Source organism: Chiloscyllium plagiosum, chromosome 3 (assembly GCF_004010195.1).
Source record: "Chiloscyllium plagiosum isolate BGI_BamShark_2017 chromosome 3, ASM401019v2, whole genome shotgun sequence".
In the NCBI taxonomy this organism is placed as follows: Eukaryota; Metazoa; Chordata; class Chondrichthyes; order Orectolobiformes; family Hemiscylliidae; genus Chiloscyllium; species Chiloscyllium plagiosum.
Genome location: NC_057712.1, coordinates 113,085,374 through 113,104,546, shown reverse-complemented (window position 1 = coordinate 113,104,546; position 19,173 = coordinate 113,085,374). Strand labels below are relative to the sequence as shown.

At 40.2% G+C, this 19,173-nt stretch overlaps 1 protein-coding gene across 6 annotated transcripts in view; it reads left to right on the top strand.

Moving 5' to 3' along the window:
• wasf1 (WASP family member 1) overlaps positions 1-19,173 on the top strand; it is a 110,560-nt gene that overhangs the window by 55,744 nt on the left and 35,643 nt on the right. For all 6 annotated transcript variants that reach the window (XM_043687125.1, XM_043687126.1, XM_043687122.1 and 3 more), the window contains 2 exons: positions 2,548-2,682; positions 8,645-8,798. In XM_043687125.1, coding sequence (XP_043543060.1) covers positions 2,548-2,682; positions 8,645-8,798 — 289 coding nt within the window. The remainder of the gene's footprint in view (positions 1-2,547; positions 2,683-8,644; positions 8,799-19,173) is intronic.

Sequence of the window (19,173 nt, the reverse complement as noted above, 5' to 3'; positions counted from 1 at the left end):
TAGAGGTTTACAAAATTATGAGGGGCATGGATAGGATAAATAGACAAAGTCTTTTCCCTGGGGTCAGGGAGTCCAGAACTAGAGGGCATAGGTTTAGGGTGAGAGGGGAAAGATATAAAAGAGACCTAAGGGGCAACGTTTTCACGCAGAGGGTGGTACGTGTATGGAATGAGCTGCCAGAGGAAGTGGTGGAGGCTGATACAATTGCAACATTTAAGAGGCATTTGGATGGGTATATGAATAGGAAGGGTTTGGAGGAATATGGGCCTGGTGCTGGCAGGTGGGACTAGACTGAGTTGGGATATCTGGTCGGCATGGAGGGGTTGGACTGAAGCGTCTGTTTCCATGCTGTGCATCTCTATGACTATGACTAGACAGCTGAGGCTGGTATCTTCTGTTATTTTGATGACTTGATTACAGTACTTAACTTCTGAGTATCTTGACAGGGCAGATATGGAGAGAATCATATGAGAGAATCTGAAACTAAGGAGTTATTTTTTGAAAATTGGAGGTTGCCTATTTAAAATGGATTAGGCAATTTTTGTTTGAACGTTTGAGAGTATTTGGAATTCTGTTTTTGAGGAAGTGGTGGAAGCAGAGTCATTGAATGTTTTAGACAGCGAGATTGGAGTTGATAGGTTATCAGAGGTAGGCGGAAAAGTTGTTTTTGAGGTTCTGATCCGATCAGCCAGCTTTTTGAATGGCACAGTAGCTCGCGAGGCTGAAAAGCCTACTTTCCTTCTGATTTGCATACTCGTCAATTTGAATTTTTATTCTTTAAGTTCAATGTAACTCTTATAGAGACCTGGTACAGTTTGGCCACCATTGGTGCCCTTGGTTGACTGTCCAGCGGCAAGCTAATGGAAACCTTAGACCTGGCCTCGAAACAGGCAGTCCATTGAAATAGCCAGGACAAGTTAAATCGCTTGATTCTGTCTGCATTCTCCTGAGGGTGCAGCTTTAACATGATGGATACTCACTGGAATGCATTTGAGATTTTTAAAATATGCTGATTGGCACTGGGTTAAAACCTCCTGCACTTCATACTTGGGCAGTTATTCATCTGTCTTGGATTTCCATTCACTTATTTCCTCTCTTGTGAACTAAAATGGCTTATTGAAATTTGTTTATTTCCCCACTGCCTCCCTGCTTCCCTCAACATATCTCACTTTGTGTCACAATGAAGAACAGCTGTACTTATTTGGTACAGCTAGGATTTTACTGGAATAAAGCAACCATATATAAAATCTGTTACTTTGCAACACCTCGTGTTTAATTGAATACAGTGAATCATGAAGATAAATATAAAGTTACATTCAATAATGGTTCATTATGCTGCAGACAAATTGAAAAGGTACCTTTTGAGCTTTTAAAGATAGTTGCTTCAGAACTGATGCATTAAAATTTAGAGAGTTCCTTATGAAAGTACTATTGAACAGTGTTACAAAGTTGGCTAAAAAGTAGAACATTCAGAATTGTGAATAGATTAGATTCCCGACAGTGTGGAAACAGGCCTTTCGGCCCAACAAGTCCACACCATCCCTCAGAAGAGTAGCCCACCCAGACCCATTCCCCTCTGACTAACGCATCTAGCACTATCGGCAATTTAGCATGGCCAATTCACCTGGCCTGCACATCTTTGGACTGTGGGAGGAAACGTAGGTTGGTGGATTTCACAGGTGGAAGAAATTTAAGTGGATGCATGATCATTTTTAATTGAAGCATAAGATACACATTCCTAATCGTAAAACTTTAATGAGAATAAAAGAGCTAATCAACTTGGAGATTCAAAACTAACTTTAAATGTGGTAGGAAAATTCATGAAGTTTTACAGAAAGAATTGTTGGATCTAAGGTGCATAGTTCAAGAAAGTGATGTTTTACAATTTAAATGATTTACTAAGCCCACCATTAGAATAATGTGTTTACATTAGAAGCTTTAGTTTAGCAAAGTTAGACCATGAAGAGAATGCTAAAGAGATTTGCTAAAATAAGGTGAATTTGTTGGAAGAAACGCATTTAAATTAGCTATTTCCATTGGAAGAGAGAAAGGTGTCAGAAAACTCAGTGTTACAAATTGAGATGTTTTGATGAGGTAACTGGATAAAAATCTGCCATTGGTTGGCAAGTTGGTAATTAGAGGACATAAATTCAAGTTCATTATCTTAAAAAAGCAAGGAGAAATTTTCTTGAGTTGTTGTAATATTCCACCAGAAACAAGACCTGAGGTAGAATTCATAACTTTTCAAGGTGAAATGGATAAATAGTTTTTTTTAAAAAACTTTGGAAGGGTATGGGGAAGAAATGGGTGGAAACTAAACCAAGTAGATAGATGAATATACTTTAAAACTTTATGGATTCTGACAGTAATAATTTTTTTTATTGACTAATTTCTTAAGTCATTTTAATGATCTCACATAGCATTTCTTTGGACTTGTGCAATTGTCTAAGCTCAATTTTTTTGTGGCTTTATCATTGATGCAACCTTGGTGTTCTTTTCCAAACTTGAATCTGATATAATTCTTTTTGTTTTTGAATTGTTCTTTAGGTAAATATGCAGAAGATATATTTGGGGAGCTGTTCAATGAAGCTCATAGTTTCTCCTTCAGGGTTAACTCTCTCCAGGAACGTGTTGACCGTCTTTCTGTTAGTGTGACACAATTGGATCCAAAAGAGGAGGAGCGTAAGTTTTATTTTAAAATATTGAAGACTTGATAAAACCTGCTTTATTGTTAATGAACTGCATGTGTAAGCCACTGATAAAAGTTGCTGCCTATCATAAATTGTCTTTGAGTCTTTCCTGAAATTGCTATTCTTCTTGGTAGTAGCTAAACGCAAAGTAAATATCGACATCCAAGGCAGATATACAGCACTCCAGGTTTAACAGTGTTGATATCCTCTCAAGATAGCATTTGATAAATTCCAAGGTCTGATGAGGTCTATATTCATCTATAGAGAAATTGGTAGTGTCTGGCATGATTGCTGCTGAAGCATTTGATGGGTTCATTTTTTTTTTTCAAGCAAAGTTTGATTATTGCACTTGCTATATTCTACAAGAAATCTACTTTGTCTGTCACAGTTCTTCCAAGCAATTGGTCATCAAAGCTGAGGGAGTACATAGAGGCTTTTGGTAACTGTCCAAAATGATTGTCTAGATTTGACTGACCTAGTATCAACCTATCTCAAGTTGGTATGGTTCAGCATAGCTTAACTAATATTGTGGTTGTATTCTGGATCAATAATATTCCCAGCATAGGTGTAGAGGTGCAATCTTTGTAAGCACAACCAGCTAGGGTACTGGTGGCACTAAAAATGTGCCAGTAATAATTTTTGGTGCAGAGTTCAGCTGGCCAGTCATCAGATGTGAGATGAATTCGAAAACCATTCGGAGCAGTACTATGTGACAGTGTACACTGTAAGGGTTAAGTTACTATTCTGCATGTACTGCAGTCACATCGAAGCCAAATTAAGTTTGTCTGCCATTTGTTCCTCAAAATCCAAATCGCACTTGCAAAACTTGAAATATATATGATTTTTGAAGTTTGTGTGACCCTAATATGACTACTTTCATTGTGAAGATCATAGAACCTACTAACCAAGTTGCTTAATACTATATAGGCTAACTTTTTAAAAGCCAGATGTATCATGTGAAATTAATGATGTCAATAGCTTATTCAGTCATCATCACAATGTGGTGCAGTGTGTTTTCTAAAAACCAACTCTTCAACATACAAAAACTTCTGTCACCACAATGAACGTCTTGGATTAATCCTGTTACTCATTGATGGTGTAGTGTTCTGTCATTTGGACAGATCAAATCTCTGGTCTTTCTCTAACCTGATATGTTGCACAGAATGACTCATACTTGTGGTTGCAAATCCTTCAATTATTGAGATGGTTCTAGCAGATGCAAATTCTTCCTTTTTTATCTACTAATATATTTATTTGATGTATATTTAATGATATGTTGATGTTTCCACTCAACACCAACCAAAAGTCCTCAGGCATTCAAATATAGTTCAACAATATGGCTGAGTACGTCAAAGTTGACAAATCAGGAGCTGGAAGAACACAGCAAGCCAGTCAGCATAAGGGGATGGAGAAGTCAACCTTCTTCAGGACTGGAGGTGGGGCAAGAGGGAGCTACAGGTAAAAGTGGAGGAGGTGGTGTTGGATAGGGAGAGTAGCAGAATGGCGAGGTAGTGATAGGTGAACACATGTAATGGGTACGTCCTGGTTGGTTGTTGGGACGGATGAATCCAGTTGGTAGCTGGAAGGAAAGGTTGGTAGGTGGAATGGAAGGGAGGAGGTGGGGCTGGAAAGAGAACCGGGGAATGGGTGGGAAGATTATATAAAATTTGAGAACTTAATGTTAGGTTCTCTGGGCTGTACGCTGCCCAGGCAGAAGATGAGGTAGTGTTCCTCCAATTTGAAGTCTAATTCACTACGGCAGTGGAGGAGCTTGAGGATGGACATGTTGGAAGGGGACCTCTGTTCACCTATCACTACCTCACCATTCTGCTGCTCTCCCCACCACAATGGGGCGGCACGGTGGCACAGGGCGGCACGGTGGCACAGTGGTTAGCACTGCTGCCTCACAGCGCCGGAGACCTCCCCACCACAATCCCTTACCCTCCCTTTATCTGAAGCTCCCCACCGCCAATCCTGAAGAAGGGTTATACCTGAAAGGTTGACTTCTGTATCTCCTGATGCTGCCTGGCTTGCTGTGTTCTTCCAGCCTCCTGTTAGTTTGCTTTGGATTCTAGTATCTGTGGGTTTTTTTTGTCTCAAACTGTACTTCAAAGTTACCCAGAAAAATACCAAGAGTCAATTTGCTTGAATCGGTCTTCTAGCTGAAATTGTTTCTGTTTCTACAGAAATAGTAGATCATTTGCAAATGCTTTTTTGGGACTTGGTGTTACTTAATATTACTGAAACATCAAAGCACTGGCATCTTAATTAAAAAGATCCATAGAATCTTCTTGAAGTTGATCTGGCCCTCTTATTGATGAGATGTAGTAATTTGGTAATTTGCTGTTTAACTGCTCAACTTCCCTGGAGCCTTGTAAATTTATTTCTCTCAAATGCCCATCCAATTTTGTTTTGAAATATCTTGTTATCTCTACTTCCACCACCATGTGGGCAGTGTGTTCCAGTCATTACCTTTCAATCACATTTGCACAAAGTGGAACAACCTAAAATCCCTCATTCCCGGAACAACTAACTTCAGTAAATATCCTCAGTATGTTCTCTGACCTTTACAGATTTTTAGAATGATTATAGCATAGATCTGGGCCACTTTGCTGATTGTCTCTGTCTCTGCTGGCTATTGAAGGAGCCATTCACAAGTGCTACACCACCCCTGCCCCCTTCATGTTGTGAGTGGTCCTTCCATTAATGAGGTAAAAACAATGACTGCAGATGCTGAAAACCAGATTCTGGATTAGTGGTGCTGAAGAGCACAGCAGTTCAGGCAGCATCCAAGGAGCTTTGAAATTGACATTTCGGGCAAAAGCCCTTCATCAGGAATAAAGGCAGTGAGCCTGGAGCGTGGAGAGATAAGCTAGAGGAGGGTGGGGGTGGGGAGAAAGTAGCATAGAGTACAATGGGTGAGTGGGGGAGGGGATGAAGGTGATTGGTCAGGGAGGAGAGGGTGGAGTGGAAAAGGAGATAGGCAGGTAGGACAAGTCCAGACAAGTCATGGGGACAGTGCTGAGCTGGAAGTTTAGAACTAGGGTGAGGTGGGGGAAGGGGAAATGAGGAAATTGTTGAAGCCCACATTGTTGCCCTGGGGTTGAAGTGTTCCGAGGCAGAAGATGAGGTGTTCTTCCTCCAGGCGTCTGGTGGTGAGGGAGCGGCGGTGAAGGAGGCCATGAACTATTAACAGTAAATCAGCTGTGGTCTGAACAAGGCTTTGGCTGAAACATTACTTGTATACTTCAAAGTTTGCTAGACTAAAGACATCATTCAATTACCCTTTTTGAATTATAGTATCGTAGTGTTTCCTGTATCTGTTCATCATTATATCTACCTGAAAGCCAAGTCTCTCTTCTAGCTTTTCACTAATAATAAAGTTTAATTCTTTTTAACATCTAATTGGATGACCTCATATTTGACTATACTGCATCTATTTAATTAGATTAGATTAGGTTAGATTCCCTATAGATTCACTATAGCCCTTTGGCCCACATGTCCATACCGACCCTTCGAAGAGTAACCCACCCCTACCCTATATTTACCCCTGACTAATGCATCTAACTCTACGGACAATTTAGCATGGCCAATTCACCTCATGTGCACATCTTTGGATTTTTGGAGGAAACCAGAGCACCCGGAGGAAATCCACGCAGACACAGGGAGAACGTGCAAACACCGAGGATCGGTGTGGACTGGTTGGGCCGAAGGGCCTGTTCCGACACTGTAGGGAATCTAATCTAATCTCCACACAGACAGTGACCCAAGGCTGGAATCGAACCCAGGTCCCTGGTGCTGTGAGGCAGCAGTGCTAACCACTGAGCCACCATGCCACCCTTTTGTGGGATATCTTTGTTATCTGTCTTTCCCACTCTCTGCCTCTGGAAATGGGGCATTCTTAAACTCTAAACAAAGTCTTGAAAATTTGATGGCATCGTTCCAATGTTGCTTGAGATTGAGTAATAAGATGAACACATTGTTTTATTCCATAGCTACTCATTATTTCTTTGAACATATGTGACGTAGAAACAGATCAAGGTTAAAATTTTATTTCTTCGAGTAACGATGTATCTTATTCTAAAAAATGATTTAACTTTTCACTGCCACATTTGCTGTAACTATCTCTAAGGATACTGTTTCAGCAAATCTGTTTGAAATATTATTTATTAATGTTAATAGGTACTGATTATCACATACAGTATTAATTCAGGGTCCTGTACAATCTACTAAGACTCTGCTGAATGTTTCTCAACGCTAATCAGAATTAAAGGTGCAGGTTAAATTGATGGGATTCCTCACTACCTGATCTGTTTTTGCTCCTCTGGCGAAATTTAACCATATCTTTAAACAATTCTAGTCAATAAAAATGTTTCAGCACTTCAGCCTGCATTGTCCTTGTACCTAAGTGACTTGCCGGTGGAATTTTGTGAGCCACTTGTAGAATTCTATTAAGATACTCAGATCAAACAACCACTACTGCCCATTCCTCATTGGCTGGTATTTGAGGTGGTCTCAACTTTCTCATTAATGCTTTGTCTAAAATAATAATAACATGCAGATATTGGTTTTGATTTAATTTACAAGCAGGCTGATTAATATAAGTTTCTTAGTTCAGAATCCATCTGTTGAATTTCTGTTAGATGAGCTAAAATATTTGCCTTATTTTGTTTTCTTTCCTCCTTTATGCTTGAGTTTTGGACAATAGAGTCAGATAAGTGAGTTTCCACATCAAATCCCTTTTTCATAGAATTAGACAAGAAGAGGAAGAGTCTGTGAGCCTGAGATCCAATCGCAACATAGTCAAAAAACAGTCCATGATGTTCCTGATGTGGCATCTGATTCTTTAACTTCCACTGGTTGCTAACAGTCTCTGTGAGGGACTTCAATTCTTAAACCAGCCAGAATATTTCCCAAAATAAAATCTATTTGTTTTGTGGGATTTGTTGCATTACTCTGAAAGTGAGAGTTCAATCCTTTATTTCCTCTTAGACCAGATTCTTGTTGCTTGGGTTTAAATTAAAAGTCAAGATTACACAAACCAAGAGTATGCTTTCTAGAATTTAGGAAGTTAAGGAATTATTCGATTGAGATATAATGTAATTATAGGGAACAAAACAGACAAATAGAATCTATTTCTACAAGGTGGGGAGTCAGTGTCAATTACTGTGTCTATACATTATCATCAGTCCTTTCAAATGTAAAGTAAGGAAATACTTCTAAGCCAGATATAGTATTTTTCAAGTTATTTTGCTACTGGTTCATTGTTAATTTCAAATCTGAGATTTATACTTTTAAGAGATATTGGGCAAAAATAGGTATGTTATTATTGACCAGTGTTCCCCATAATTTTGGAAGCAATAAGGGTATCAACATGGTAATCAACATCAGAGCAGGCTCAAGGGGCTGAATGGCCTACACCCGTTTCTATTTCTGTTGGGCATCAGGAGTGCATTTCTATAAATCATATTGAAATGTATGCATTCAAGCTCTGCAGAATGTTCCTCTGAACATCTGGAAGCTGTGTAAGATTTGCTTTGAGAAACTACAATCTGAGTAAGCAATCCATAAAGACTGAGTGTCCAACATGACATTGGATATTATGAGTCAACACCAGGAGTTGGGAATATATTCCATTTTTTTATTTGATCTGTTTATGCTACATGTTGTTTACTTTGATAATTATAAGTTGGTTATTATTTCAGAACACATTGACATATAGGTTGTCAAATTATTCTGCTAATGTTATAACCTTTTAACAAATATTTTGCAATACTGCATGCTGATTCTGGAACTGCTTTAATGATTAAGAGAATGTCATGAGCAGTGTGGGGTTGATGTCAATATACAAAGTGAAATGTTGGGAACATAAAATGCAATTAATTAAATATACATAGAAGGCTCTCACGCAGAAGTTTTAAAGAGATCTGCACATTTGTTAATTTTCTTTTTAGTTTCTCTTCAAGATATTACTATGAGGAAAGCCTTTCGAAGCTCCACTGTTCAAGATCAGCAACTGTTCGATCGCAAATCATTGCCCATTCCATTGCTGGAAACGTACAGCATGTGTGAGAAACCCCCACCTTTGAACATCCTTTCTGCGTACAGGTTAGAGAAACTTCTGGATCTTTCAAGAAAATTAAGTGTTAATGTCATGAGACTTTGGGGGAAAAAAAGAACGTTTGCCAGAGTTATGAATGAGCAGTATCTTAAACTTTAAATATGGATAATAAAAGAGGTTCAAGTGAGCAGATTATCCTGGATAGCAATCTAGAATATATTCATGTATTCTTTTAGAATACATAAAAGATTTAAAACATTATGCTTTTAAAGTTTTTTGATTGCTTCCGAAACATTTTTTCACAGTTGATTGATCAAAGTACTGTGTAATGGCAAAGGAAAAAATTGAATGCGAGCACTTTGAATTGTTTTTCAAATCAGCAGCTGAATTGACAGCACTTCCTGCTGTTAGCTTGCTTTTGAATGAAGTCATTGATCTAACACAGCAGTAAAATAGTCTTGCATTTAAGAAAGCCACTTTTCTCATTCGTTTATCTCCAGCAGAATTTTGGATATGCAATTCATCCCACTGGGAAGAAATCCCTGAACAAGTGTGTCCTCCAGGGGTCTATTATGGTCATGTGAGAATCTTATCTTCCTCCAATTGCACACTTGCAAATGCACTAACAAAAACCAGCCTCTATTCATTTTCTATTACTTGGCAGTGGGGCCTGCAATGTGGATTACCCACTGTCATCTTGTCTCAGCACTTCGAGCTTTTAAGTCAGAAAATTCAAAATCTAATTCACAATTGAACTAATTCAGTGCTAAAACTACTCAGGAGCGCTACGTTGTCCGATGCGCTGTCCTTTTCATTAAATAAGTCTGCTTTGCTTTGATTCATTATCGAAGAGGAGCAGAGAGTTCTTTCTCAGCCCCAGAAAATACACTTTGATACATTGGACTGTTACCGAACACTGTTTATTTCCTTTCTCCTAAGCTGGATATTTTGAGAGTAATGTTTTGAGAAAATTCCATTTTCTGGTGGCTTTATACATCCTCTCAGAGATATTTATCCTTAAATCTTGGATTAATTCCCTTGCGTGTATGTTTAAAAACGAACTCACTGAAAACATGGACTGTGGGCATTGACCACATTCTCTCATGTTGCTGTCCCTAAGCACATTTTTGTTTCTTTTGATATCTTAAGTGTGATTAGCTTTTGTTATACACTTGCCTATTACTCAGAGCAAAGAACAGTACAGCACAGGAACAGGCCCTTTGGCCTACCTTCATCAACACACAATCCCTTTCTGAACTGAAAAAGATGTTTTGCCTCTACACAGTCCATATCCCTCCATTCCCTACCTTTTTACATATCTCTCAGGATGCCTCTTCAAAGTTGCTATTGCATCCACCTCCACCAGCTCCTCTCGGACTGTATTCCAGGCATTAACCACCCTCTCTGTTCCAAAAAAAAGCATGCCTCTCCCATCTCTTTTACCTCCCCCATTTTACCTTAAACTTATGTCTCCTGATAATTGATATTTCTACTCTTGGGGGTGGGGGGGGGTGGGGAGGGAATGTTTCTGACTATCCATTCTATCTCATCATTTTGTGAACTTGTATAAGGTCGCCCCTCATCCTTCAATGTTCAAGTGAAAGCAAACCAACTTTGTCCAGTCTCACCTCATATCTGATATCCTCCAAAACGTCCTGGTAAATTGATTTGGTACCCTCTCCAAAGCCTCCACATTCTTCTGGTAGTGTGGTGACCAGAACGGTACACTATATTCCAAATGTGGCCTTACTAAAGTTCTATGCAGCTGTAATATGACCTCAATTTTTATAATCTGTCCCAATTGATGAAAGCAAGCATGATGTATGCCTTCTTGACCACCTTATCGACTTGTGTTACTACTTCCAGAAAACTGTGGACCTGTACACATAACTCTATCTGTATGTTGAAGTACTAAGATGTACTAACAGTTCCGCCATTTACTGCAAATTTCCCTGCTGCATTAGAACTTGCAAAATGCATCACCTCGCATCTGTCCAGGCTAAACTCCATCTGCTATTTCTCTGCTCAAATTTCCAACCAATCTATATCCTACTGTATCCTCTGGCAATTCTCCTCAATATCCGCACCTTTCTCAATTTTTGTCATCAGCAAACTTAATCACGCCACCCACGTTCTCTTCCAAAGGGTTCCAACAGGTGTCCCTATGGAACACCACTGGTCACAGATCTCCAGTCAGAAAAATGCCCTTCCACTGCTACTCTGACTTCAAAACTAAGTCATAGTTAGTCAGAAGCCTGTACCCATCTTACTAGCTTGCCACGGATACAAATGATTTCATTTTCTGTATCAGCCTGCCACAAGAAACCTTGTCAAAGACCTTAATAAAGTCCATATAGACAACATCTACTGTCCTGTCCTCATCTTTATTACTTCCTGAAAAAACTCAATCCTGTTTGTGAGAGACAAACTATCCCACACAAAGCTATGCTGCCTCTTGCTAATATGTTCATATTTTCCCAAATGTCAGAAAATTCTACCTCTAAGAATCTGCTCAAATAATGTTACTACTTCTGACTTAAGAGTCACTGGCCTGTAATCTCCCGGAGTATCCCAGTTTCCCTTTTTTTTTTTACAGGAATGATGTTAGCTGTTCTCCAGTCCATTGGACCCCTCTTGTAACTAAAGAGGACACAAAGCTTTCACATAAGACCCCAGCCATTTCCTCACTTGCCGCCTCCAGTATTTTGGAATAGATCCCATTGGATCCTGGGGACTTGTCGACCTTAATGATGTTTAATCTCCCAACACTATCACCTTTTTTATGTTTATATGTCCAAGAATATCAATATAACCCCCTTGAGACTCACTATTCACTGTGTCCTTCTCTCTCATGAATTATTCGTGGTTCTCCCTTTCCCTTGCTACACTCTTGCTCTTATATACGTATAAAATGCTTTGGGATTTTCCTTAATTCTGTCTACCAAAGATGATACTTGGCCCTTTTTAGTCTTCCTAATTCCTCATTTGAGTTCTTTCTTGCTATCTTTGTATTCTTCGAGGGCTCTGTCTTCAGTTTCCTAAATCTTCTGTATGTTTCCTTTTTCTTTTTGACTAAGCTCTTAACTTCTCTTGTCATCCAAGGTTTCTGAATCTTGCCATCCTTATCTTTCATCCATGTGTCAGATGTGGATTTACTCTCAAACAGCTGCAGCAGTCTACTCCCAGTTTCTGTCTAATATTGTCATAGCTAACTTTCACCCAATTTAGTACTTTCACTCAAACCACTCTTCTCCTTATATATAAGTAACTTATGGAATTATGGTCACTGGTCCTGAAATGCACCCCCACTGAAACTTTGATCACCTGGGTGGGCTCATTTGCCAGTTCCCAGTCTAGTATGGCCCCTTATCTAGTTGGACGTTTTACATATTGTTTCAAAAAACCATCCTGGACACACCCAACAAATTCCCTCTGTCTAAGCCCCTGGCACTAAGCAAGTTCCGGCCAATATAGAGAAGTTAAAATGGTGAGTGATTTTACATCTTTCCATAATGTGTCCACTCTATTCCTCAATCACCTGCTGGCTGTTAGGAGGCCTATAGTGCCCAATAAAGTGATTGTATTCTTGCTGTTTCTGAGCTCCACACATATAGCCTTGCTGGATGAGCCCTCCAAGATTTCCCCTCCGTACAGCTTGATTTTCTCGTTAATCAGTAACGTAAATTCCCTACCTCTTTTACATGCCTCTCTATCATGCCTGCAGCACCTAAACCTTATAATGTTAAGCTGCCAGTATTGTCCCTCTCTCTCTAATAGCTACAGCATTATTGTTATTTGTATTAATCCAAGTTCATCTGCCTTACCTGCCATACTATTCATATCAAATCAAATACGCTTCTGACCGCCAGTCCCACTGTGTTAAGTAACCTCTCCCATCTGTTCTTCCTTTTTAGCCTTACTGGCCTTAGTCTCAGACTCCTCCTCAGTCATTCTTTAGTCACATACTGAACTGTACTATCTTCCTATTCCTGGCCTCACAGACAGGTGATCTAGGAAATAATCCCAAGACTAAAATGCTAGAGGTGCTGCTTTTCAACTTTGTACCTAACTGTATGAGCTCCCATTACAGGATCTCCTCTTTCTTTCTGCCTATGTCGTTGGTACCAATAAGGACCATACTTCTGGCTGCTCATCCTCCTGTTTCAGAATATCCTGTGCCTGTTCAGAGACATCCTTATCCTTGGCACCATGGAAGCAACACACCATCCTGGAGTGTTGTTTGCAGCCACAGAAAAGCCAATCTGTACCCCTGAGTTCCCCCTCTCAACAGCTTGCCTACATGTTGACCCTCTCTACTATGCAGCAGTGCTTATTGCAGTGCCACTGATCTGGCTGCTGCTGCTTCCCCTGAGAGGCCATGTGTCCAACGATATCCAATATGAAATACCTTGAGAAGGAAATGGCCACAGGGGTCTCCTGCACTGTCTTTCCACCCTTACTCATCTTCCTGGTGGTCACCCAACCTTCTCTATCTGTGTAACCCTAACTGATGGTGTGACCAGTGCACTAAATGTGCTCTCCACAACATTGTAAGCTTCATGGATACTCCATAGTGACCCCATCCACAGCGACAGGCACTGCATGTGGCAAATCAGGAGCTGCATCTGAATGTACTTCCTGCATATGTAGTCACTATAGTCACTGGAAAAGTTCCTGAATTTTCCACAATGCAGGAGATGCATTCCATGGGGTAATCCAGGACCTGATTACATCACCTATTTCTACCAGTCACCAAAATCAGGTCTCTCACTCCTGTTCTCTAGTCCTAGCAGACTACAGCTACAAAGTTATCCTCTTGCTCCAAGCAACCCATTTCTTGGAACCCTTTAGGGAATGCAGGAGAGACTTTCCATACCCCTCGATACGTGGTGAATTTCTAACACACAGTGCCTTGCTATGCATTATATACTACGTTAAATTTCTTTTGAACTGAATTTTCAGTAAACATCAGAAATGATGTGGAAAAGGAAATTCTGCCACACCATGTAACAATCTTAAGGACTTTGGCATAGAATTCTGAACTTTTCAGGAGGTTAGTCTGAGCAGCAGCAACTGCAACAGAGCGAAGGACAGTGAACTTGGGGATGAACAGCAGCAGGATAAAGTTGAAACTTTATTGCTGGAACAGCACAGCAGGTCAGGCAGCATCCAGGGAACAGGAGATTCGACGTTTCGGGCACAGGCCCTTCTTCAGGAAGGGCCTGAAGATAAATACCTGAAGAGTCTGAGCAGCAACAATGACAGTAACAGAGTGAAGGAGAGATACTCACTCAATCTGCAAAGTTGAAAATCATACAACACCAGGTTATAGTCAAACAGATCTATTTGGAAGTATTAGCTTTCAGAGCAGTGTTCCTTCTTCAGGTAGCTGGTGCAGCAGGATCATAGGACATAGAATTTATAAAGTATCAAGGTGTTATACTATTGAATAAACCTAGATTGCTGTTAAGTCCTTAATCACTTCAAATAGGGATGCAGGTTTCAACCATTAACTTTGTCCACCCCAATCCAAAACCGACACCTACACATTCCGTCTGCGAACCTGGTTCCTGAGAAGCCAAGCCGATGTGATGTTTTGAGTCACAATGTCACGACCAGAGTTCTGTCCCGAGATTCAGCTTCACATTCGCTCTGACTGACCCCACTCTTAAGGTATTTATCCCACTGTTGCTGTTCATGCTCAGGTTCGTTCTCCTTTGCTCGGCTGTTGTTACTGCTGTTGCTGTCACTGCTCAGACTGATCTTGGACTAGACCCCACTCACCACAGGTATTTATCCTGCTGCTACTGTTCACCCCCCAGTTCGTTGTCCTTCACTCTGTTGCTGCCATTGCTGCTCAGACCGAACACAGTCCCGGCCTAGATCCTCAGGTATTTATCCTGCTGTTGTTCACTCCCAGGTTCACTGTCCTTTGCTCTGTTGCTGTTCAGACTAACTTTCTGAAAGTTCAGAATTCTATGCCAAAGTCCTTAAGATTGTTACGTGGTGTGGCAGAATTTCCTTTTCCACATCATTTCTGAAGTTTGGTCCAACTCTTCATACAAACAAATACCTGATTATATTCATGCACTCTATTTTCATATCCTTTTTCCTTCATCTGCCTTTTAACTTGGAATTTGAACATTGACTTTGTTTCTGTCTGGATCATTAACCTTATAAGTGAATTACAAAGATTCATGTGTCTCCCTAAAGGGGTTTCTGTTACAAAGTTAATTTTGGGTCTATTTCTCAACCTCTCAACTACTTGAAACAGTCTGATTCCATGTGCCTGTGCAATGATTATTTCATGTTTTTAAACACCATCATATTGATTTGTAATTTGCAATGTTGTACTAAAAATAACAAAGTCTTCATGTTTAGATTCCTGAAAGTCAGAAGACATTCTAAAGCCTCAATAACCTTGTCGTTGTGTTGGAATTAACCATGCTTCCAATTTTGGATCACATGTAAATTTCAACACCACTCCCTGAGGCCAGTATCTAAATGAATTTTGTATATGGTCGATGTAACTGAATCTGATGGCCATTACTACCAATTTCTATCCATTTTGGAAGTTCTGTCTCCTCAATCTCCCTTCTAATAATTTTAAATAGTTTACTGACCTTCCATTAAATCCATAGCCTTTAGTCTTTTGGTTATTTCGCAGAATGAGGACGTCTCTGGTAACACCAGCCTTGATTGCCAATCACTGACTCCCCTTAAAAATGTAGTTGTGAGCTGCTGCCTTGAATGCAGCCAAACGGCTTGCTGTGCTATTGAGGGGGGTGTTAAAAATTAGCCATATTAATTGTTGGTCAAGAGTGACATATTGGGGCAACTGAGTGTGGATGATCGATTTCCTACCCTGCAAACCAATTTTAAAAAAAAAAGACATTGGTGAATACAATGGACATTTATTACTGCTCTTTGGTAGTTTGTGGTCACCATTATAAATAATTTATTTTTATTCCACATAAATACATTTAAAATGACTGCTGACATGATAGGATTTGAACTCCCATCTTCAGGAAATTGGTGTAATAACCAAACAAACGTAACTTGTTTCATAATCTCCCAAATGCCTTCATTGTCAAAGGTTCTTGTACATTTCTCTCTTTGACTATGTCTTCTCAACAAGAAACTTGTTGAACATGATGGCCCTTTCAAGATTGGCACTGACAACTCCTTGGTAGTTTTGTGTCTCAGTGCATAGTTATGTCATCCCTAATTAAATTTATCAATTACAGATGTTAAGCTAACTGACCAGTAATTACGCAAATTGGTTCTATGTTTTTTTTCAAGAATGGGTACTTCTTTGATCATGCTTCAGTTGTCAGGCATCGATTCCCAAGCTTCACTATTTTTAATTATATTTTTTTCAGTATTTTAACAGTGAGGAGTGGTGTTATCTTGGAAGAATTATCAAACTAAAGTAGTAGAAGTTAAAAACATAAAAAGGGACAAACTAGCTATTGGGTGTGTACCTCAATCAGGGAGAGGTAAAAGATCAAATATGTAATCAAATTTCAGAGGAGTGTAAGGATAACAAAACAGCAATAATAGGTGGTATTAACTAAACATTAACTGGGATAGTTTTAGTATGCAAGATAGGAAGGAGATACCTTAAATTGCACCCAGAATGTATAGCCAGTACATAGAAAGCTCAACAAGGGCAAGGCTGTTTTGAACCTAATATTCAGAAATGAACCTGAGCTCGTGGAAGATGCAAGATTTGGGGAGCATTTTGGAGATAGTAACAATAACCCAGTTATATTTAGGATAGTTATGGAAAAGGATGAGGATGGGTCAAGAATAAAAGTTCTAGATTGAGAAAACATTAATTTTACTAAAATAACATACAGTTTGGCCCAATTGAACTAGGACCGGATAAAGTTGTGTCAGAGCAGTGGGAGGCATTCAAGGAGGAGATTGCGAAGGTACAGTGCAAACATGTCCCCATAAAGGCAAAGACTGGGACCAACACCAGAAAACCCTGGATGTTAATGGATATAAAGGTTAGGATTAAGAAAACGAGAGTAGCTGATGGCAGATGTTGAGGGTTCAATACTGCGGAGTTTCTACAGGGGTATAAAAAGTGCGAAGGGAACTTATAAAGGGAATTTTGCACTGGAAAAAGTGCATGAGAAAACACTAGTGAGTAATATGAAGGAAGAGTTTTTAAAAAATATATAGAGAGCAAGACAATAGCTAAGGAAAGCGCAGTGCCTATTTATACCATAAAGGTAATGTGTGTGTGGACAAGAAAGTAGTGAGGATAGTCCTTAATGAATATTTGGTTGGTCTTCACAATGGAAAAGAGTGATGCAAGCTTAGACATCAAGGTGGAGGATGCTTGAAATACTTTTAAAAGGTTAACATATAGACGACGTACTAGCAAGTTTATCAGCCTTCCTGTGGAGATGTATCTCAGGTTAATGAGGGAGGCAGGAGAGGAGAGATCCAGGATCCTGGCAGTAATTTTCAGATCCCCTGTGACTTCAGATCAGAGGATTGGAGGGATGCTAATTTTGTTCCATTATTTTAAAAAGGAGCAAGGATCGACCAGGAAATAGCAGGGCAGTCAATGTTATCCCAGTGGTTGGGAAGCTGTCAGAAAGAATTCTGTGGGGTGCAGTATATCTGCACTTGTTTGAACATGGGTTAATCAGGAACAGTCAGCATGAGTTTTTTTTTCAGGAAAGGACAAAAGTAAAAATCACACAACACTAGGTTATAGTCCAACCGGTTTATTTGGAAGTACTAGCTTTCGGACCGCTGCTCCTTTGTCAGATAGCTAGCGAGGCAGAATCATAAGACACAGAATTGATAGCACAAGATTATAGTGTCATGCAATTGATATATATTGAACAAACCTAGAGGGAAGGCAAATTTGATCAGAATTTTTTGATGTGAGGTACCCAGGAGTGTTGAGGAGGGCAATGTATTTGATGTGGTCTCCTTTGCCTTTAGCAAGATTTTTGTTAGGATTTCTCGTAGCACTGATCAAGAAAGTGAGAGCACGTGGGATCTTAGGGCCAGTGGGATTTTGGATCCCAAATTCTCCATCCAATGGCACCCATTTCCTGTGACTAAATAAAACTAAACTTGGCTGAGAGGCAGGAAGCAGAGAGAAGCAGTGGAGGGATTTTTTGATGATTGGACGTCTGTTTCCAGTAGGATTCTACAGGGTTCATTTGGGGTGTTTGCAGTTTTTGGCATACTTTAATGATTTAGACTTGAATGTAGTAAATGTCACTAAGATGTTTACAGATGACAAAAATTGGTTAGGTAATAAATCATGAGGAGGGTGCCCATTAACTGGAGGATATTGACCAACTGGTCAGCTGGGCAGAACAGTGGCAAATGGAATTTAATCAGAAAGTGTGAAGTAATGCACTTGGGGAAGGCTAACAAGATAAGGGATTACACTATGGATGGCAGTACCCAAGAAGTTACTGAAGGCCGGAGGCCCTAGGTGTGCGTATCCATAGATCCCTGAAGGTAGAAGGGCAGGTAGATAAGATGGTTCAGAAGTCAAATGGAATACTGTCTTTTATTATTGACACTTAAGGTTAGTGAGTGAATGGATCCAAGGGGTTTGTTGGAAGTGACAGGAGAAATTACAGAGGCATTAGCCATAATATTCCAGTCTTCCCTGGATTTCAGGGAGGTACCAGAAGACTGGAGAATTGCCAACATTACGGCTTTGTTCAAAAACGGTTGTGAAGAAATCCCAGCAATTACAGACCAGTTTAATCAAGTCATTGAGATGTACAGCATGGAAACAGACCCTTTGGTCCAATTCATCCATGCCATCCCAACCCGATCTAGTCCTACCTGCCAGCACCCAGCCCATATCCCTCTTAAACCCCTCCTATTCATGTACCCATCCAAATGCCTCTTAAATGTTGCAATTGTACCAGCCTCCACCACTTCCTCTGGCAGCTCATTCCATACACGTACCACCCTCTGCGTGAGAAAGTTGTCCCTTTTATATCTTTCCCCCCTCACCCTAAACCAATGCCTTCTAGTTCTGGACTTTCCACCCGAGGGAAAAGACTGTCTATTTATCCTATCCATGTCCCTCATATTTTTGTAAACGTCTATAAGGTCACCCCTCAGCCTCCGACGCCTCAGGGAAAACGTTTATTATAAACTGACTCCCATAGCTGCCTAGATTACACCTCCTCCCACCCTGCCCCCTGTAAAAACGCCATCCCATATTCCCAATTCCTTCACCTCCGCCACATCTGCTCCCAGGAGGACCAATTCCAATACCAAACAACCCAGATGGCCTCCTCCTTCAAAGACCGCAATTTCCCTTCAGACGAGGTTGACGATGCTCTCCACCGCATCTCCTCCACTTCCCGCTCCTCCGCCCTTGAACCCCACCCCTCCAATCACCACCAGGACATAACCCCA